At 36.0% G+C, this 22,984-nt stretch overlaps 4 protein-coding genes across 5 annotated transcripts; 2 read left to right on the plus strand and 2 right to left on the minus strand.

The window, feature by feature from the left end:
* The first annotated feature begins 798 nt into the window (after positions 1 to 798).
* On the plus strand, positions 799 to 2,337 carry LOC110691340. Its single transcript, XM_021868258.1, has 2 exons — positions 799 to 867; positions 916 to 2,337. Exons 1-2 carry the CDS (start codon positions 799 to 801, stop codon positions 2,335 to 2,337), a joined length of 1,491 nt encoding a protein of 496 aa, XP_021723950.1.
* A 2,093-nt stretch (positions 2,338 to 4,430) lies between these two features.
* Positions 4,431 to 5,252, plus strand: LOC110691341 (uncharacterized mitochondrial protein AtMg00810-like). Its single transcript, XM_021868260.1, has one exon. It carries the CDS (start codon positions 4,431 to 4,433, stop codon positions 5,250 to 5,252), a length of 822 nt encoding a protein of 273 aa, XP_021723952.1.
* Positions 5,253 to 9,160: 3,908 nt separating this feature from the next.
* Positions 9,161 to 21,585, minus strand: LOC110691413. 2 transcript variants are annotated; one of them, XM_021868339.1, is made up of 5 exons: positions 21,078 to 21,585; positions 13,686 to 13,752; positions 10,295 to 10,524; positions 9,503 to 10,154; positions 9,161 to 9,405 (listed from the first exon to the last, which is right to left on the minus strand). In XM_021868339.1, the coding sequence occupies exons 3-5, from the start codon at positions 10,454 to 10,456 to the stop codon at positions 9,386 to 9,388; spliced, it is 834 nt and encodes a 277-aa protein (XP_021724031.1). In that variant the 5' UTR covers positions 10,457 to 10,524; positions 13,686 to 13,752; positions 21,078 to 21,585; the 3' UTR covers positions 9,161 to 9,385. The 2 variants fall into 2 exon arrangements, with proteins under 2 accessions (XP_021724031.1, XP_021724030.1); XM_021868338.1 differs by having other exon boundaries at positions 10,253 to 10,524; positions 21,078 to 21,578.
* On the minus strand, positions 13,992 to 18,345 carry LOC110691342. The gene is made up of 5 exons (XM_021868261.1): positions 17,826 to 18,345; positions 17,536 to 17,749; positions 16,887 to 17,120; positions 16,629 to 16,802; positions 13,992 to 14,508 (listed from the first exon to the last, which is right to left on the minus strand). Exons 1-5 carry the CDS (start codon positions 18,343 to 18,345, stop codon positions 13,992 to 13,994), a joined length of 1,659 nt encoding a protein of 552 aa, XP_021723953.1.
* Positions 21,586 to 22,984: the final 1,399 nt, after the last annotated feature.

A 22,984-nucleotide genomic window follows, 5' to 3' on the forward strand; every position in this document is an offset into this window, starting at 1 on the left:
AGTTACGAAATATTTATACATTATTGATAAAAATTACCCAAAAAATTATAAAAGTGACCCTAAATTTTAAAAGTTACGAAATATTTATACATTATTGATAAAAATTACCCAAAAAATTATAAAAGTGACCTTAAATTTGATAAAAAGTGACTCTTGATGTACAGTAAATTATTGTACACCGAATATATACAAAAGTTATTCCTACTAAAATGACAAATATCAAATATCAAACCAAACCCTAAAATAATGTTTACGGGTCAAATTTGGACTACATACCTTGACTTGTACCATTATGAAACTATGGCTTCATTCATTTTTCCGAATTATTCAATCAAAATAGAGATAATCTAGTACTATACGCTGTATTGAACTACATTCGAAATGGGTCTAGACTGTCGAGTAATAATGGAGTGGACAATTTTATATCTTAAAAGCAGGTCAACTCAACTATGACGACGACAAAGACAGCAATATCGAATTAACTCACTTGCTAGCTACTTGTTAGTCGTTACTCCCTTATCCGAACTAGCTCCTTGTTAAGTTTTCTGATAGATTTTATATTTAGGATAATATTTGTCACAAGTATAGGATATATTTAATGTATATTTTGTATGTTTATCGTATCTAGGCGTCGTTATCCTAGCGTTGTAAACTCTATATATTTGATCACTGGTACACACTCCAGATTGAGGAGTTTTCCCGATATCCAACATGGTATCACAGCTTTAGGTTTTAGATCCAATTTTTTAATTTTTCTGCTTCCGCTTTTTCCCCTAATTCTATCACCGCCTCACATCAATGGCTAAGGATGACGACAATTCGTCACCACCGCCACCTTCATCCCCTGAGTTTTATCCTACCCTCACAGTAACGAACATCAAGAATTAAATCCCACTGACCCTAGACTATGAGAAGGTTCAATATTCAAGCTGGGTAGAATTGTTTGAAAATCATGTTTGTGCATATGATGTTTTAGATCACATTGACCCCAAAACACCTCGTCCTTCCAATATTTCTGAAACTTTATGGAATCGACTTGACGCGATCGTCAAACAATGGATCTACGGCACCATATCGAAGGATCTTCTTGAGACTATTCTTGGTCGTAAGTCTACTGCTCAACAGACTTGGGACCGTATCAAGGACATATTTCAGGATAACAAGAGTACGCGGGCGGTGTACCTTGAAACTCAACTGAACGCAATTCATCTTGACGCCTACCCTAATGTCACCGCGTTCTGCCAGCAGCTTAAGAGCATTTATGACCAATTAGCGAACGTCGCCCAGCCCATCTCTGATCAGAAATTGGTGCTCCGTCTCGTCGCCGATCTTAATAAAACGGATAATGACACCGTTGAAACTATGATTGCCCAAGCTAACCCACTGCCCTCTTTTAATACGGCCCGTTCTCGTCTTCTTCTCGAAGAATCGCGGCGCAACACCGATCACAGCAACCCCCCTTCATCCTTTTTTGCACAGCAACAAAGCTCCGCATCATCCGAATCCGCCCAACAACAACCAGCTGCACCCGGCGGAGGACGTGGTGGCAGAGGTCGTGGGCGCGACGGGGGTAAGGCCGGTCGAGGCAGGGGGCGCAGCCAGGGGCGTGGTGGTCAAGGAGGCCAGGCTCGGGGTGGACAGCAGCAACAATCCCAACCCTCGCAAGCCCCTACTTCTCAGCAACCTTCTGGACCGATTGGTCAAGGTTGGGCCCAACAGGGCACTTGGCCCAATCAGCAGTATCATTGGCCTCAATGGGCAACTCCACCAGCCCCCTTTCCAACTATGGGCCATGTTCAGCAAAGGCCTAGTGCACAAACTCAACATCAGCAAGCTTATTACAGTGGTTCTCCTATGTACGGTCAACCCATGACCCCAACGGAGCTCGGTAGTGCTTCCTCAACACCTGGATTGTCCCCACCGGATATTGGATGGTATATGGATTCGGGAGCTACTTCTCACATGACCCATACTTCCGGTAATCTTCTTCCCTTGTTTCAATTAAGCACTAATAATCATATTTTAGTAGGAAATGGTCATCGCATTCCAATTACTGGTTATGGTCATTATAAATTCCCAAATAAATCTCTTGCCCTTAAAGATGTCCTCCTTGCCCCTCAAATTATTAAAAACCTTATTTCAGTCCGTAAATTTACCTCTGACAATTTGGTTTCTATTGACCCTAATGGTTTTTCTGTGAAGGACCTTCGAATGGGGAGGGTAATCACCCGATGCAATAGTTCGGGGGATCTCTATCCTATCACTACTACTTATCCAAGCACATGCCTTGCCACGTCCCTCACCACTGTCGCTCCTACCACTTGGCACGACGCCTAGGACACCCGGGAACAGCTTCTATAAGCTACCTTAAAAATAATAATTTTATTAGTTATAATAAGGAGCTAGACTCCAATGTTTGCATTTCTTGTCAATTAGGGAAACATGTTAGACTTCCTTTTCGTCTTTCGAATAGTAATACTTATTGTGCTTTTGATATTATACATGTCGATTTGTGGACATCTCCTATTCGTAGTAGTAATGGTCACAAATATTACCTAGTGCTTCTTGATGATTTTACTCATTATGTTTGGGCTATTCCTTTAGCATCTAAATCTCAAGCCTGCCAAAGCTTTCTCATATTTAGACAATATGTTTTAACTCAGTTTGAACGGCCTATAAAATCCTTTTAAAGTGACATGGTCGAGAATTCGACAATGACCCTTTTAAAAAATTTTGTCTAGAAAATGGTATGGTTTTTAGATTCTCATGCCCTCACACTTCTTCCCAAAATGGTAAAGCTGAAAGAATGATCCGCACTATTAACAATGTCAATCGCACTTTACTATTCCATGCATCCCTACCCCCCTCTTATTGGGTTCATGCCTTAGAGTCCGCTACATATCTCTTAAATATTTTTCAACCAAGTCCTTAAATAACTTGACCCTGGCACAAGCTCTCTTCCGCACTAACCCATCTTATGACCATCTTCGGGTTTTTGGATGTCAATGTTTCCCAAACTTGGCTGCCATGGCTCCTCACAAGCTTTGCTCCTAAATCTACCCCTTGTGTTTTTTTAGGATACCCCTCTAATCATCGTGGTTACAAGTGTCTTGATCTTTCAACTAATAAAATTATTATTTCCCGTCATGTGGTGTTCGACGAGTCTACCTTTCCATATCAAAATTTAGCTCCTTTCAAATTACAGGATTATGAGTTCCTTGGGTATGATGACCAATCCCCTCTTCTTTCTCATCCCTACCTCTGAAATAAACTACAACCAGCAGGCCCAGCTCCTTATCAACCCAACCCTCTCACTCCTCTGGCCCAACCTCGTCAGCCCTCACTTGGCCCAACTTCCCCATCTCCCTCCCCTGCCCAAACCCGTCAGCTCACCCCTTTCCCTTGCCTGTTGGGCCAGCACGCACTGGATCCTCAGCGGCCCAATCAGTGAGCCCCCCATCACCACTTTTGGGCCAGCTCAGTCTGCCCCACCTCAGCTCCCCGTTATCTCCAAACACAACCAACCCATCCTCTCCACCTACCTATTCCCCACCACCTATGCGTGACATTCCTCCCCTATAACCTACTCGGCCACCACCTCCGTCCCCTCCTATAACCCGCAGTCAGCGGGGCATATTTAAGCCAAACCCGAAATATTGCAACCTCACCATTCAAAAATCGGGACCCCCTCACATTAAATCACCTCTTCCAAAATCATATAAACAAGCTTTAAATGATCAAAATTGGAATGCGGCGATGAATGATGAGTATGGTGCTTTAATTAAAACAGGGACATGGGATTTGGTGCCTAGACCTGCGGGGGTGAATGTTGTTAATTGTATGTGGCTATTTAAACATAAATACAAGTCTAATGATGACCTTGAAATGCACAAAGCTCGTCTTGTATGTGATGGCAGGTCGCAGGAAATTGGTGTGGACTGTGATGAGACGTTCAGCCCGGTAGTTAAACCGGCCACTATTCGAACTGTTCTGAGTTTTGCATTGGCTAAAAAGTGGTCGATTCATCAATTAGATGTCAAAAATGCCTTTTTACATGGTGATTTGCAGGAAACTGTTTACATGCATCAACCTCCAGGTTTTGTTGATCGGAGGGCACCCTCTCATGTTTGTCGGCTGCACAAGGCTCTTTATGGTTTGAAACAAGCTCCCAAAGCTTGGTACCAACGCTTTGCCAGTTTTCTTATTAAATTGGGCTTTGTCATTACTAAAAGTGACACTTCTCTATTTACTTTCTGGCAAGGTGATGATATGGCATATTTGCTCTTATATGTTGATGATATTCTTTTAGCTACCTCATCTGACAGGTTGCGCACATGGATCATCTCTCAGTTACAAATTGAGTTTCCCATGTCTGATTTGGGTCTCTGAGTTATTTTTTGGGTATTGTTGTAACCCGAAAACCTTCTTATATGCTACTTTCACAGGAAAAGTATGCACAGGAGATTTTAAAGCGTGCAGGGATGGCCTCTTGTAATCCTGCCGCCACTCCAGTTGACACTAAGTCCAAACTTAGTGCAGATGCAGGGCCACCATTTCGGGATCCTACTTTGTATCGCAGTTTAGCAGTTGCTCTTCAGTACCTCACTTTTACCAGGCCAGATATTTCCTATGCGGTGCAACAGGTGTGTCTTTTTATGCATGATCCCCAGGAACCTCATTATGAGGCATTGGAACACATTCTGCGTTATGTTCAGGGTACCATTGATCATGGTCTACATTTATATCCTACTGTTTCACATCGACTGATTACTGACACTGACGCTGACTGGGGAGGTTGTCCCGACACCCGACGTTCCACATCGGGCTACTGTTGTTACCTTGGGGACAACCTCGTATCCTGGTCATCTAAACGTCAACATACTTTATCCAAGTCGAGTGCAGAAGCAGAATATCGAGGCGTCGCAAATGTTGTCTCTGAGGCGTGTTGGCTCCGTAATCTTCTCCTAGAGTTACATTGTCCTCTACGGCAGGTTACTATTGTTTATTGTGATAATGTCAGTGCTATCTACCTTTCAGGCAACCCCATACAGCACCAACGCACCAAACATGTGGAGATGGATATTCATTTTGTTCGAGAAAAGGTTGCATTGGAACAAGTTCGGGTTCTCCATGTTCCTACTAGATATCAGCTCGCAGACATTTTCACTAAAGGCCTACCGCGGGAATTATTTCTGGAATTTCGATCCACTCTTAGCGTACGACCTCCTCCCGCTACGACTGCGGAGGTGTGATAGATATTATATTTAGGATAATATTTGTCACAAGTATATGATATATTTAATGTATATTTTGTATGTTTATCGTATCTAGGAGTCCTTATCCTAGCGTTGTAAACTCTATATATTTGATCAATGGTACACACTCCAGATTGAGGAGTTTTCCCGATATCCAACATTTTCAAAATGATTTTGATTTCACAATTGATTAATGTTGTTAACGCCAAACTTAAATTAAATTATGTTTCAAGTTTTACGAATCAATCTCCGTGGCTTATTCTCGAACATCTATCCCAAGTTTAATTGGGACAAGCGTAGACTTTCATCTTTTTCTTGTCTGTAAACGATTACTCAAAGTTGTCACTAAGAGCGAGAGAGTTCACTTCACACGATCAAAATATGTTCAATCCTAAATTCATATATTAATGAAAGGAGTAACACATTATGCTAATTAAGTGTTAGATCTCTATGCTTTTATCAAAATGAATTAATTCATATACATGTGATGTGTGGATCCGCCATGATCCGAGAAACACAAATAATGAAATAAAAAAGTTTTATACAAGTGGACAATGCACATCGTGAACACTAATATAACACGGAGTATTCAGTGGCGGAGCCAGAAAATTTCAAAATGGAGGGGACAAATGGACATTGTATTGTTTGACCAAAATGTTAGAAAAAAAAATTATATACTTAAACGAGTAGTTAGTTAAATAATTAAAGTTTTAGAACTCAAAAATCCAAAATACTTACTAAAAATATCCAACATCACATATTAATTCTTCCTCCTCCGATGATACCTTGCTAGTACTTGAACAATGGTAGATTTAAAAAAAAAAAATCTTGTAGCCGAGTTTGAATTTTTGACATATTTAAACATAAGATAATATAGGTAATTAAATGGTCTTATCATAGTTCCCTATTATAACCATAATTTATGATCATTAAGAAAAAAAATGAAAAGGCAAATTTCAAGAAAAGAAAACTGGTGAAAAGATGAATGCAAAAGGGGCTAAAAATGAACTAGCAGCCTAGTTGGGGTTTGATCTCGAGTCTTACATTAAAGACAAGTTCTACAAATCAATACTACTATCTTTAAAAGAAATATAGAGTGCCATATCATCCTTTTTTTTTTCTTTTTCTTTTTTTCCTTATTTAAATTTTTTTTTAAAAAAATTTGGCTTTCAAATTTCAATGTAGCGTCTTTTCAAAAAAAATTATCCAAGTGAAATGTTACAATTATCTTTTCCCTTTTTGGTTGTTATTCTTTTCCTTTGTTATTTTCATTTGTTTCACTAGTACATAATTAACCTTAGGTAACACCCTAAAAGTGTTACACAAAGTGGTAAAAGTGTTATTATAGACAATAGGTAACACTTTATTGGGTGATATACCATGTTACCAAAGGTCTTATGTAACACTTTGGGTAACATTAGGTAACACTTTTAAAAGTGTTATTATAAATCCTTTTATGTATCACTTTTAACATTATTAGTATCATTTCTAAAGTGTTACTATTTATTTTTTCTGTAACACTTACTTATCTTTAGTAACATTTTTCAATCATATAGTATCACTTTATCCGACATTATGTATCACTTTTTCGAACTAATGTAACACTTTGTTGATTATTAGGTAACATTTTTTAATCATGTTTTGACATATAGTAGCACTTTATTCGACATTATGTATCACTTTTTACAAAGTATTGTAATATTTTATAAATTAATAGGTAACATTTATTATTATTATTAATACTATTAATATTATTATTATTATTATTTATTATTATTTATTATTATTATTATTATTATTATTTACTATATTTTTAAAAAAATGTAAGAAAACATAAATTATATGTACAACAACTATATGAATTGGATTGAAATAACTTCATATTTCTCACAAAAAAAAATCCATAAACACCAATTAAAATGTTTGGCCAAACAATATAATAATCCAAACACAAAAAATATTAAGTTCCATCTCTAGCTTGGAAAAAGTAAGGAAAAACAAAAAACTTCCAAATTTCAAAAAAGACAACGATAACAATAAAAAAAAACATTAATAATAACAGCGTATAGCAGTAGCTACACAGCTAGCTAGCAGAACGACAAATGTCATCAGTAGTCTTTAGCAGCAACTAGCAGTAAACAGTAGTGGAAGCTTCCAGCAATAGCAGACATGAATTAGCAGCAACCAGCAGTAGTAGACATGAGTTGGCAACCGAATGAGCAAGATTCAGCCGCAAAACAACAGCAAAACAGCAGCAAAACAGCAATAGAGACAGCAGTAGCAGCAAAACAGCTCAAAACAGCAGCAAAACAGCTCGAAACAGCAGCAATACAGCGCGAAACAACAGCAAAACAACTGAAAACAGCAACAGAGACAGCAATAGCAGCAAAACAGCAGCAAAATAGCTCGAAACAGCAGCAAAACAGCTCGAAACAGGAGCGAAACAGCTCAAAACAGCAGCAAAACAGCTGAAAGCAGCAGCAAAACAGCAATAGAGACAACAGTAGCAGCAAAACAGTAGCAAAATAGCTCGAAACAGCAGCAAAACAGATCAAAACAGCAGCAAAATAGCGGAAGCAGTAGCAAAAAAGCAGTAAAAGAAAGTTCTTGTTGATCATCAATTGCTATCCCAATTCTTCATCTTCATCCGTTTGATCCTATGTGTGAAAGCATCATGTATCAAAAAACTAGAACAAAAATTAAATAATTCAATAATAAGAGTTTGTGCTATTTAAAAGATTATACATTAACTTACCTCATTTCGTTGTTGCTCATTAGAGTATACAATGGGAATATGATCTGTAAGTTCTGGATTGGATGACACATTTTCAAGTGATCGAGTCAAAGTATCCAACACTTCAGGATCAATTTGCTTGAGTGTCTTTATTAATTCTGCTACAGTTTCTTTCACAATTTGGTCTTTATAGGACTTTAAGAACTCATCGGGAATTATTTGATTGTTGCTCTTTCCCCTTAGTGAACATATCCTTGGTTGCTTTTTTCTATGGCCAAAGTTATTTGGTTTATTCATTACTTCATAATATGCAACATCTCCATCAATTTCACTTTGAATTTGTACCTCCTCCATCTTGTCCTATAATGGGAATATAACAATCAAACAACTAATTTGAGACAAATAATCATATTCAAAAAAATATGCAGACAACAGGACTTACAATGTTACTTTGGGTGGGCTCATAAGATGTTTTGTATTTCTTGTCTGCTTTCCTTTTACGACTTTCTTTGTACATGAGTGCCAAGGATGATGGCTTTTTTTCAACATCTAGTTGTTGCTAGAAAAAAAAAACACATCCAATTAAGAATTGAATGAATATTGTTTACATGATCCTAGTGAGAAAGATATAGAAGGAAAAATGGTATAAAAATATACCAATTTATGTTGTTTCCTCGCTAAAGTCATAAGACCCATGGTGTGCCTATCTTTTTGATCTATACTTATTTCCCTTTTCTTTTGGCTGTCTTCCTGCATGCATGCATAACACACGGTTCATAGTTTAACACATTTCAATTTGAGAAAGAAATAAACAATTGTAATATAAATGGAAATAAACAACATAACTCTACCTAGACTGATTCCATATTCCAAAATTCTAGCAACTCTTTGAAATGTGCTTCTGGAATTGTATTAGGTGGATTTGCCAACCTATCACCATCATTGTCGTACGGAGTAAAGTGTGTTGCCTTTACACTACATTTATATCTACGACACAGCCTTCCCACGGATGTCAAAACACAATCTTTACCTTTTTCCGAGATTATGTATTTCTTCTGTATTAAGTAAAATATTAAACAACAAATTAGGAAACAATAAATTACGTCAGCCACTTGACATATAATAGCACATAAACTAATCAAATCACACCATTTAAAAAAAAGGTGCATACCTTCACGTAACTCCAAATTTGTTCCTTGTCTGGAACATAATGCCAACTAATCTTGTTCAACGGTGCTAGAGAAGAATTACGAGCTAAAGTCCCTAAGAATCTTGTAAATGTATTCACAGTCTTATCATCGGGACCAATAGGCTTTCCCATTTCATTAAGAACAATAGGCTTACGCTCCTCTAATGTCCGTTCATGGACATCTTTACACATAGTTGGTCCTCTAGTTCACTTAGTTTTTGGAGGTGCTACATGAATATTAACTCGACAAAGTCATTAAAATCATACATTACTCTTAACATATCTATCTTAAAATTTTTAGAACGGAGTGATAGTGATCATTACCTATTTGTTCACTTTCTTGCTCTTGATTCATTAGTGGTACATCTTGCATTATTCCTAGCTCCTCAGGGGTAAGAGTACTCAAAACCTCACTAAAAGCATCTTCTTCATCGTCATATTGTTCCAAAATGCGTTCATTTGAACCCATATGATTCTCATAATCTTCCTGTAAGTCATGTCCAAATCTTTGTGGTTGTGAAAAACTTTGTGCTTGTGAACTCCCTAAATGCCAATCTGAACTAGCCATGTTAACAGGCTGTGAACTAGTCAAGTTAACAGGTCGTAGTTGTCGTCGGAGTAATAAATCACTTTGTTTTGCTCTCCTCTCTTTTTCACGTAATTGTGTTTGCATTTGCCTATAAGCACTGAGTGAACCAGGGGCAACCACTGTCTTACTCTGCCCTGTCTTAGTTTGGATACCATTCCCAATCCCAACCTCTTTCTCTTGCTGATTATGGATTCCTGATTTTCTCTGTGCAGTAGACTTGCCCAATTGGATTTTTCTTTGTGCTGAATCTCTCCCTTGTAATCCTTGATCTGAGTGTTGTCTCTCGGTGTCTTGAAGATGCATCTTAATTTGATTAGCCATTGGTAATGAAGAGACACATGCCGTGTCCTTAGTGTTTGTGGTTATCTTCCCTCTCAATGCCACAACCTAAAATTAAGTATTCACGAGAATCATTAAACAAGTATTACATGATTTTTGAACAGTTATGATTCACCAAATTAAGTTGTCAAAAAAAAATTTACCACCTTCTTTGAACGAGATCTTAAGTTTACAGCATTTTTCCTTATCTCATTTTCATCCTCTTCACTTGAGTGGTTCAGTTCACCCTCTTCATCAGGTGTATACTCGTCAGTATCTTTAGTCACCTTCTTCCTTTTTTTCGTTTGTTTCGATCCCTTCATCGACTGTTTCATTTCATAAGCCATGGATGTAACCCCTAAATCCTTCATCCTGATTCTATTTTGTTCTATATTTTTTTATCTAAGTTTCTCATATTCTTCCATCTAAATCTTTCTTCCTACAAAGAACACACAAGGCAGTCAGTTAGAAATTCCACCAGAACAAAAACTCAGCAGTCAGCACAAGTGACACAAAATTCAGAATTCTCTGTTATATTTATATACTAACCTCATAGTCTGATAAGTAATCCAAAAACCAACTAAAAAAAAAGGTCTATGTAAGCAAAACTTAGTTTATATTATGCAAGATATATGCACCAGTTGAGATATTACCAGAGAGTTGATTATTTGACAGGTTGGGGTGATGGGAATTGAACCTCCAACCTCTTAGTAGAGAGGGTGGGATCTCTAATTTTCTACCATCAAGTTCCCACTTGATTCTCATACCTTAATGCTTCTTTGAATACAGGAAATGCAATCACATATATACTTCATATTAAGCATGCAACAATGTTATGCAGTTCACCAGAAAAAGCATATTTTATTGTTCCTTGGGTAAGGTTAATGTACTTAATTCTGCAATGAACTACATTTAGTAATCTCTCACAAAACTGTCCTTCATGAGTCCAACACTTTGGCGGGGGGTGGGGATCTCTCACAAAACTTTAACCTATCTTGGATAATTATGCATGCATGTCATAGGACCTAGGACAGTTTTGTAAGTTACAAGTGACGAGGCTACATGTCATCACCTGGCAGGGCTGCACTAACCCATCCTACTGCGATATCCTTATTGAGTGGTGTTGAATCTGGTGATGGTGTACCATGTTAAAGCTCGAAGTTCTCTTGTGGCAGATCTCTTCTCAGATTGGCCTCAGTGTAAAAGCTTAGGTTTTACTAGTAGGAAATAGCACAACAGTAATAAATGATAGAAAAGAAAATGGGAGATGAAACATTGAGAACTGTTTCTGGAAATAAACTTGATGATCATGGTGAATTCTACTAGTAGGAAATAGCGAACAGAAATTTATGATGGAAAGAAATTGGGAGATGGAACTTAGACAACTGTTTCTTGAAGTGAACTTGATCTAAGTCATTTAAATTTTCATATGTGGTGATCCCTTGGAGATCGCCGCCACCACCCCCCCCCCCCCAAAAAAAAAAAAAAAAAAAAAACCAAAACCCACACACTCACACCAAAGAAAAAGGATGAAGGAATATGTGATGAAATTAGTTGCAGGCATGTCTTTGAAAAAAGGCTAATATCATAGTTAGTGAAATAGTTTAAAGCACTCCAGATTGACAGCTCATTATGGATCCATTGCATTTTGGGTGCTTTTCAACAGGTTAAAGTTTGGTGCACCAAATAGGAAAATAGTGCTCTGAATATTTACTTGAATGCAAATATATGCTCTGTGAAGTGTAATCCTGGATAATTCAGCAGAAATATAGATAATTCAGCTTAGGTCCTATGACATGCATGCATAATTATCCAGGACTTGAATGCAAATATAGATAATTCAGCTTAGGTCCTATGACATGCATGCATAATTATCCAGGACTTGAATGCAAATATATGCAAATATAGATAATTCAGCTTAGGTCCTATGACATGCATGCATAATTCTGCAGAACAAAAGTAATAAGCTGTCAATGCATGCAATATCAGTTAGCTAGTCATATATGAACTTTCCCTCGTAGCTAATCAGATCAAGAAATGTCTACATCTGATCCATGTAGGGAGAAAACCTTTAGTTTGAACTTAATGCATGCAATATCAGTTAGCTAGTCATATATGAGCACTATCCTCCTATTCCTACTAATATAGATTCAATGTATTGCATTGCGTGATTATAGTGCTACAGAATAGTAAAAGATCAATGAGGAAACAAGCCGTAAATGACAAAAACAGAGGCAATCAAGGGAATGTTAGTAGTATTATTGAACAGAGTATCCAACAATACAACCTTCTTCTGAGAGGAAGGAGCTCTCTCAAAAATACTTTCTTAAATAATTTCTTTGATACATTCCCCTTTCCCTCATTCCCTATTAATACCCCAAAATTAAGCCATAAACAAACTTCAGCACTCCCTAAGCATGCCAGCCTACAATAACAAACTCCTAATAAACTTTCCCTGAGATTACCAATCTACCCTTCTCCCAAAACTGAATTTAACCACCTGACAGCTCAGCAACTTCTAACTTCTGGTTATTTCCTAATCCTTCTAGCATAAGTGAAGCGAACATCCGGTTTAGGTTGAGTCCTTGCATATAGCTGGCTATACTTGAGTATTAGCAAGATTACTTTACCTCAGATTAATAGCAATTTTAATAAAGCCGAGTCTGAGGTAAATAAATCTTGCTAATAGTCTGAATTCTTATGGTGGTTAGTTAGCCTGTATGTCCTAGTTCTTATGTGAAGTCAGGTGCTGAGTTGCTCATTCTGTGCTTAGTTTCTCAGGTGCTCGAATCTGTAGTCAGGTGCTGAGTTTCTCAGTTTCTGTGCTCAGTTTCTTATCTGAAGTCAATATCAGTTAGCTAATCAGTTAGCTAGTCATATATGAACTTTCCCTCGTAGCTAATCAGATCAAGAAAAGTAAAAATTCAGCTCATATCAGTTTGGGTTTAGAGCATAGGACTATCAGCCTGAATTTATATTCACCTGACTTACCCAAGACTGAGTCAAAGGTAATAAAAATAACACAATTACATACAATTATTAATAAAAGCACTTGAGCACATAAAGAGCATGCATATCACCTGAGCACAAAAAAGGCACCTGAGCACCTAATTGTATAAAATCATATTATTTGTCAGAAAGAGCAATGCAATGCAAATTTCAGTATACATAATACTATGATCACCTTATACTCAACTCTGATCAACTAATAGTCTGAGGTACATGTTGAGTGATTGGTACTATGTTAAATCATGGTTCTGACTACTAAGACATGCTAGGACCAAGATCAAGTTCATAGAGAGACAAATGTTTCTGAGCCTTGAATTGGCTGTAGCCTGCCCTGTATAATCCTTATCAAACTCACTATAATACATTTAAATCACAGCGAAAACTAGGTAATAAGCCAAGAATACAGACTGTAGTAGCTCAAGGCATGTAGCTGAAGACCACTTAGTCCAAAAAAATTATAATAACTGTGATATGTAGCTGATATACATAAACAAAAAAATATGAAAGCCAATATGCACATACATAACCTGAAAAAAGCACTTGAGCACAAAAACAACATAGAATGAGCACAGAAAGAGTGGGTCATATCACCTGAGCACTTGAGCACAGAAAAAGCACCTAAAAGCACCGGAGCACCAAGATACCACATAGCTCAAAACTGTCAAATGTAAATATTGTCACTATCATATCAAACCTCAAATAAATTTAAAGTATTTAAATAAAGGTTAGAGTAAATTCTGTAGCACAACACTAAATTTAACAACTAACTTATCAATTTCATAAGAAAACATGTTCAAACAGAAAAATAGAACACTTCAATAATAGTTTGTCAAATCCAAATAATAAGTTCAAAAGAAGGACAATTATTATACATAAAAAAATATCTAAACATGCATGTCACTTTGACGTTTCCATCCAATCCCAATCAGTGTCATCTATATCGGAACTTTCTTCGTGATTATGATCTCTCATTTCACGGCCAACAGGCACCTCAACTTTGTCATAAGCAACTTCTCTACACCAACTTTGGTGTACATCATTATCTGTAGCCGGAATTACATCCTCTGCGGGTTCACGAACTTCATTCATATATGTGTGTTCAGATTGCCCCTCGGCATAAAAAAAGTCTCTTGGCAAATTTCTGTGCACATAATGCCAATCTTCTTCAAGGCCGTCTTGAGTGTAGAACACTTGATGCACTTGTGATGCCAAGACAAAAGGATCATCTTTAGAACACAATTTCTTAAAGTTAACCCGAGTGAGTCCATAATCATCTACTTCCACATGGAACCAATCACACTCAAACAACACAACACTAAATGCACTCCAATAATCGACCTCAATTATCGATTTTATAGCCCCATAATATGTGACATTACCAAGAACATGATTGTTATCCTTGCTACTTGCGAAGCTTGGAGTCAAAGCGGTTAAAGAGAGTATGTGTAGACACCCATTTGTGTCTCCCCAAAACCAAACCCAGTGATGAGTACCTTTCACGTCGAATCATAATCGAATGAAACGAAAGTGTGGAAAGGTCTAGTGTTGCGGAAAGTTTTATTTTCTTTTCTCTTCTTTTTGTTTTTGAAAACTTATTTTAAGAAAACAGACAATCCAGTTTGGTTGGTCCATGATATGGGTCAAATAGTAATGTAGTTGGATGGGGCTTGCAAAGACCTTTCTAACAATATATTATAATCCCAATTCCGATGAATATTGAGGAGGTTATGGCCAATTTACTAAACTGGGCCCGGTTTGAGCTTTATGTACGGCCCAATGATCTAGGGGAGGGCCTAATATGATTTATCATTCCTAATGCAATTAGGAATGGTTTTAGTCTTCTAGATTCTTCTAGAAGGTTCTTTTCATTCCTAATTCAATTAGCATTGATAAATTGACTTTTGTTGACTTTTCAGAATTTTAATCAAAACCAAATAGCATTTTCGAAGAGATTATATTATTTTATCCTCCAATACGGTAAACTTATCGAATTTTTGAAAACGCGTTGGAATCAGGTTTGGCGCCTAACCCCAGGCCTTGGCGCCTGGCGCTAGCCATTGGCGCCTGGCGCTAAGGCTGCGCCAGCTAGCCAGGGTTGGCGCCAGCTCTGTTTCCTGAGCGTCAGACTCTGTTTTGTTAAATTATCTTTTTTGGCTGATTTTCTCTATAAATAACGTATTAAAAACTCCGTTTTCATTCACCAATGATCATCATCTACATCTATCATTCACCAATGATCATCATCTACATTCATTCACCAATTGATATCATTCATCTTTCTTAAAACATTCAACATTCTCTTCTTTTCTTACCTTTGCTTTTTCATACAAAATTCCGCATTCACAAGATCTAGAAACACCTAGCCATATTCGAAGTTGCCTTCGCCCTAGACGTGAAAGGTTTAATTTCTGAGGGTTTGGTCCCAAATCTCTCTTTCAATTATTTAATTTAATTGTTTTGATTTATTATTTTCCTTGAAGTTACTAACGTGTGTATTTTGTTATTAGAAAGAGGTACGAGGCATCAAAGTAAGTACTTTATTGATTAATTGATATTATTATGTAGAAATCATGTTTATATTGTTATTATGATATTCCTAGTATCATGTCTAGGGTAATTTTAATATTAAATATGATTGTTATGATGTTTCCTATGTTCTTCCTAATATTTATTCATGTTAGTATCATGTTAGGATTAAAGATTTGATTTTTATAGCTTAGTGACATGCTAGGGTTTGTTATTAATCTTGTTAGTATCATGCCTAGGATCTTAATATTATTATGCTTTAATATTAACATGAACATGATTATGATTATAATTGTTATAATTTATGATGATTATAAATATTATTATTATTATTTTGATGATGATTATTTTATTTATGATTATAATTTTATTGTCATGATAATGATTATTTATTATGTTGCTTGATATTTATTTTTATTGCTTGATCACACCTTCTATGCACGTTAAAGGGAATTAGTACTTGTAATCACGCTTAATAAGATAATTAATAATCTTGTTAGGGTTAATTGTGATTATAATTCAAGTGATCGCCAATAATAGATTTATTTGTGCATTAATATTCAACCAACATAGATTGAACAGGTTTAGGGGTAATCCTATTGATTGCATGTTAGTCAGAAAGCGCACATGAATACGATCAGAATAAAGTAGAGGCCTATTATTAGGGAAGGTTCAATCTCTTTTAGGTTGGATTTGTACCATCATCCCCGAACCCTTATTTGGTTCAAGACCTTTTGGAGTTGACGATCTCTTGGATCGTTAAGGGGTGTAACCTTCACCTCGTGAACGGTTTACAAGTTCCTAAAAAACTTGTTGGCGACTCTTTTGCTCTATCTTCTTCCCTTTTGGACGCCACCGTACTTTAGTGTATGATCACAGTGGGGTTCAAGCTAGTGGGATTTTAAAGGCTTGAAATTATTCCCTTACAGTCTGCTATTTTGAGTTTTACACCTTTCATCATGATCTCTAGTGTAGAACTTATATCCATTACAAAAATATCTGGTGTACCTCCTTGCAATAGTAGAAGGACCTTTTGATAGCCACTTAATATGATCCGGGACATTGTCCACCACAACCTTTTCTCTAAACCAAACCATAAATTCATTGCTATGCTCTTGTGCCTCTTTCCATCTTCTGTTTCGTTTGTCTCTAGACTTCTTCTTCATAAACTCTTCATGTTCCCTTCATAGTATTAGCCATATAAGTAAGGTAATAAAACAATATAAATTTAAACATAATGGATAAGATATTGAAAAAATTACTCACTTGATGTAATTCTCAACTTGGTCATCTTGACAATTAAACAACACATAACGATGTGCTAGAGCCATTGTGTCTGAATCAAGAGTGTATGCCTTCCCTTTCTTCTTCCCTTTATTTTTCCTCCCAAGAGGATAACCTGCCTTAGGGAATAAAGGTGATTCTTCATCAATTTCATCAGTTTTCTCTTGACTTTTGTTAAACCACTTAGATCGCTTCTTTACACTAGCATTCAAATACCTAGAGCAAAATATCAAGCACTCTTCAGCCAAATAACCTTCTGCTATAGAAGCCTCGGGGCGAAATTGATTTTTAACATATGATTTTAACTTTCCTAGGTACCTTTCTATAGGGTACAACCACTAATCACACACCGGTCCACCACGCTTGATTTCATCAACCAAATGAATCGGTAAGTGGATCATTATGTCAAAAAAAGAAGGTGGAAATATTCTTTCTAGTTCACAAAGAGTCTCAACAATTCCTGCTTGAAGGCGATCCAAATCTTTCGGATTGATGACTCAATCTCATAAGAGTTAAAGCAACATGCTTTGGTAAAGTTTTCCTAATTGCTGGCGGAAGCAAGTGTTGCATTATTATATGAGCATCATGACTCTTGTACCCTGATATTTTCCCTTCCTTGACTTGTACACACCTTGCAATATTTGATGCACAACCTTGGGGAAGCTTTGCCTTCTTCAAAACACTACAAAATATGCTTTTCTCTTCCTTCATCATTGAGAATGAAGCTTTGGGCAACAAAACATATCGCTCGTCATCTGCATCCACAGGATGTAGTTCTCCCCTTATACCCATTTCTTCCAGATCTAAACGAGCCTTATGATGATCTTTTGACTTTCCAGGTATGTCTAACAAAGTTGCGAGCACATTATCACAAACGTTTTTTTTCAATGTGCATGACATCCAAATGATGAAGACACCCACAATCTTTCCAATAAGGCAAAGTGTGGAAGACAAAGGACTTTCTCCAAGGACAATCTACATATTTCTTCTTTGGTTGTAACTTTCCAAACTTGTTTTCCCAGTTTTCTAACAAGCTTGAAATTTGATCCTCTGTTAAAGGATCTGGAGCTATCCTCTCTTCCTTTTCCCCATTAAAAGACACCATATCATGCCGCCAAGAATGATTTTCATCTAACCATCGACGATGAGCCCAATAACAGGATTTGTTACTATTACTCAAGTGATGATGATCAGTCTCGTAGTGACAATAAGGGCATGCAAACTTCCCTTTGGTGCTCCTACCCGATAACATAACATAACCTGGAAAGTCACTGGTCGTTGATTGTAAAGCTGCATGCATCTTAAATTTTTGACGTTTCTCCGCATCATAGGTGTCCAACCCATACTCCCAAAAATCTTTGAGTTCTTGAAACAATTGTTGAAGATAAACATTAATGTCATTTCCAAGAGAGGTGGGCCCGGGAATAAGGAGATATAACATTAAGAATTCTGGCTTCATGCACAACCATGGTGGTAAGTTATAATTAATTAGAACAACATACTATGTTGTGTGCTCATAGTTCGAAATGGATTGAATCCGTCACTTGCGAGGCCCAAACGAACATTACGTGCCTCATTAGCAAAATCTGGGTACTTTTGGTCAAACTCTTTCCATGCCTCACCATCTGCATGATGCCTCAATAACTCATTCTTATTTTTTTCTTCATCGTGCCACCTCATTAGCTTTGTTGTTTCTGAACACATGTACAACCTTTGAAGCCTTAGTTTAAGAGGGAAATGCCAAAGAACTTTTTCAGGGACTTGATGCACTTTCTTAGATGGTTGATTGCTAATATCTTCTAGGGATTCAGTCTGTGTTTCTTTCCACCTTGGAGCATGACAAACATAGCAAGACGTGGAAACTTCACGCTCCTTCCAATATAGCATACAATCATTACGACATGCATCAATCTTGTCATAATGAAGACCCAGATCTTTTATCAATTTCTTTGCCTCATTAAAAGAGTTAGGCAAATTGAATGCATCTGGTAACACTTCTCGAAAAATCTCTAAAAACTCTGAAATTACTATATTAGTTAACCCATGAGTACACTTCAAAAGGTAAAAACGAATAAGAAATAATAGCTTTGAAATTTTTTTGCACCCAGGATATAACTCTTGTTTTCCATCTTCAACTAACTTATAAAACTTCTTAGCCTCATCATTGGGCTCATCTCCAACACCTTCATACCTTTCTGCCACATCTCTATGAACATCATATATCAGACGTTCAATATCGTCATGCATGTCTTCAACATCCTTTTTAGTATTTGATGCTGTTGATATGCCCTTTTCATAGCAATGCCATCCTTCGGTGCCAGGCTCGATCCCGTTTGCAATCAAATGATTGAACACTGTCTCTTTACGATGCCAAAAGCGGTGATAGCACGCCTTACACGGGAAAGTAATTTGATCTCCAATTGCTCGTGTAGAGAACGCTTTATCTAAATAATCCTCTACACCTTTCTCATACTCATGACTACATTGTAAGAAGTTGGTCCAAATACTCATTTCGTCTCCTTTATCAAAATTTAAACATAGTGAATTTAAAGATTTAAAATATATATTGGCATATAATTTTAACATTTCTAAATGGAATGAAAATATCCATGGAAATAAACGCCCATAAATCCAACCTTGTATATATGATAACAATAAAAATCAAACAAGTAGGTCCAAATGTATGCTTAGATTAGAAGACTACTATACTTAAGAGAAGAAAACAGCTTAATTAAGGAAACGCTATCCCTGTCTTTAGGTTACTATCATCTAAAAAGTGCAAATCGCTTTTTTTTTTTATACAAGGCAGAGGTATACACTTCTGCTCATAGTTCTAGGTAGGCTTATACAATCTGTCAGATCTTCACCAAAGTTTCAGGGATGAATGGGTTTGGACTATGGAATGAGAATGGAAGATGAAAAGTAGAGAAGATGGGTAAAGGAAAAAGAGGTAAAGGGCAAGTTCCACATTGGGGAGGGGTAATAAAACAGAGGGGAATGGGAACTCCAAGAATTTAATAGCGATATTCAATGGTAAAAACCACCCACCTAACAGCGACAAAGGGAAAGAGCATTTTAAACCACCTTCCCCTTTATTGATATCCACAAAACACAGGACCAGGGGAATATGCCAACTTTCTAAAGTATTGTTCTGCTTGAGGAGCAGTTATTTCTATCCTCTTGGTGATAATTATCTTTGAAATAGAAAAATAACACACTTTAATAATAGTTCGTTAAATCCAAATAATGAGTTTCTCACCCATTATCACATTACCACATACTATGATTGCAATATACTCTAGTTCAATGCTTGCTCTTCTTCTTGCAATTATCAATCTGCTTAATTTTACAATGAAACCTCTACTTTTATCTCTAGTTTTCTTTATAAGATATGATTTCATTTTTTATTTTAATTGTTGGGTGCCTAGATTTCTTTTCATTCTGGTATATGGTGGTGGCAATTATGTTTATGGATCATATACTATGTTAATTTAACTAATCAATTCAAAACATGCCATGTTTTTCCAGTTTAATTTCATCATGTCTCAACTTCTTTTTACTCCAGGTAGCACGCTTACATATATACCAAGTATATGAACCAAATTTTGAGATGTTTTCTCTGTTTTTAGAACATACTGTATCAAGTTATCAGACATAATACTCTGCCTTTCAGATTAGTTTTTACACTTTCTTTATTCATTTCAATGTTGACAATAACAATACAATCTAGCTAATCAATAATCACCTTGGTGAAACAGGAAGATGTAGGGGTGATGGCTGATCTTATACTCAACAGTACAATAGCCATTAGACTAAAAAAAATATAACATTGTTCATTCGGTTTTTACTCTATACATAAATCAGCTAACAACAATTCTAAAACTTCTCACACAATGCAAACAAGGTTTAGAAATAGAAACTACAATGTCCTCTACGACATGCATGAACTAAAAAAAAAGGCCAATAGCACACAATTAAAATTCAGAATCGCAAACCAAACTTGAAATACCCAAATCAAAAAATTCAATTAAAAAATAGAACCATATCAAACACAAAGCCAATAACCATTCACAATTCAATTGAAAAATAAACGCTTTCATTCATACATTATTGAAAATTAAAGGTTAAATAACCAAAAAATTAGAAAACCATCCATCACAAATCATCAAGTACCTGAAATTAGAAGCACGAATACAATGAAACCCAATATCACGATTAAATTGCTCGAGATGACTTGATTTCAGATGAAATTGCGCGAGACGAACTGATTATCTGACGAAACTTCAGATGAAATTGCGCGAGATTCTGATGAAATTATGGAGATGGAATTATAGATTTTTGCTTAAACCTAATTGATTACCTATCGTTGCTAGGGCACTGTTGAACTGGGAATGAAGTTGAATTTTTTTTTTGAGAGATTGCAATATTTTTTTCTTCTTGTTTTTTTTATTAATCTGGCGTTTTTGGCCCAAATTTTCTATTAACTTTGGCGGCTAATTGCCTATTTTAATGAATTGGTATAAGTTTTGGGATTAACACTTGTATTTTTTTATTTAAATGTTTTATTTATTTTGTTTTTCCAAAAAATAAGGTAACATCTATATTTGTGTTACCATAAAATGCTACCTATTTTAAAAGTGATACTTTAAAATGTTACCTATGCTAAAATTGCTACATTAAGTGATACAATTTAATAAAGTGTTACCAAAGTGTTACTTATAAATCTAATATTTTTCATTTTAAGAAGTGTTACCAATCATGTGTTACATAAACTCAATTATGCACTAGTGTTTCTTAAATGCGGAGTACTTGGTTCATCATTCCCATCTCCTATTAAGCCTAAACTTCCTAATCATTTTCGCATTTGCTCTGCATATAAGGTCAAAATCTCTCTCTCTCTCTCTCTCTCTCTCTCTCTCTCTCTTAAAATTTATTTTACGTTTTTGTAATGTTTTGGAATTATATATTTTTTTTATTGAAGTAGTGGGTTTTTTTAATTATTTTTATTTTAAGAACATTTATCTTGCATAGATGTTGGGGAGGTGTTTAATCACCAGAGACCAAATATTGAGTTTTTCTGTAAAAATTGGGTTATCATGATATGTTCCATCAAATTTCAAGCAATATTTCTACCATTTTCGTTTTTTTTGTTTCAGATCTGAATTCGGGTTGCAGTTTGATTTCACTTACTCCCTCCATATTTTTTTTAAGTGTTACACTTACCAAATCCGGCCATGTTTTAATAAGTGTTACACTTCTTTTTTTGGCAAAAAAGCTACATTAAAATATTATATCTCTCTCCTCTCATGGTCCCCACACAAACCCACTACTACCTTTTTTATTATTATTATATCTCTCCTCTCACATTCATTATTTTTCAATAAACTATTAACCCCACTATCTTTTTTTTTACAATTTTTTAATACTCCAACTACCCTACTTACCTCTTATTTTATTTAAGTCAATTAAATTGCCTAAAATTATGTGTCAGTAAAAGTGTAACACTTAAAAAAACACGGAGGGAGTACATAATTTGTGACACAATCATCGCTTCACAATCTTGCTAGCCATGTCGTCTTTCCTTTAACTTAGTCTTCTTTTGGGTTGAGGCTTTGCCAATAATGGAAAAACCAGTTGTTCTTGACTTGAACCACACGTAAGTGTTAAATTTACAATAGTTTTCACTAACGGGATGTTTTTATTTGGAGTCTATAAATTTTTTTGGTCGTTTTTTAAATTTTTAATTGGGTTTCTTACTGTTGAAGTGTTGAAGGTATTAAATTGGGTTAGATCCTTACTTATTGGATTTTAAGGTGAAATTTATTGTCTTTTTTCCCCCTTCTTTTTCACAATTCAATTTCTCTTCCCCATTGAAAAATTAGTTCTTTTTCACAAAATGTTCTCATAAATCGATTGATTCCCCATTTGTTAAATCCTCTTTCATTCTCCTCATCTACATGATCTCTCATATTTTTTAAAGGAAGGTGTTTATTTTCCTTCCCCTTAATTTCTCAAATGTTAAGTAAATTTTAATGCCTAAAGTTTTCACCTTTGAATTCTGAAATTGGTGTTGACGGCGA

This window comes from Chenopodium quinoa, unplaced genomic scaffold (assembly GCF_001683475.1).
Source record: "Chenopodium quinoa cultivar QQ74 unplaced genomic scaffold, ASM168347v1, whole genome shotgun sequence".
Lineage (NCBI taxonomy): Eukaryota > Viridiplantae > Streptophyta > Magnoliopsida > Caryophyllales > Amaranthaceae > Chenopodium > Chenopodium quinoa.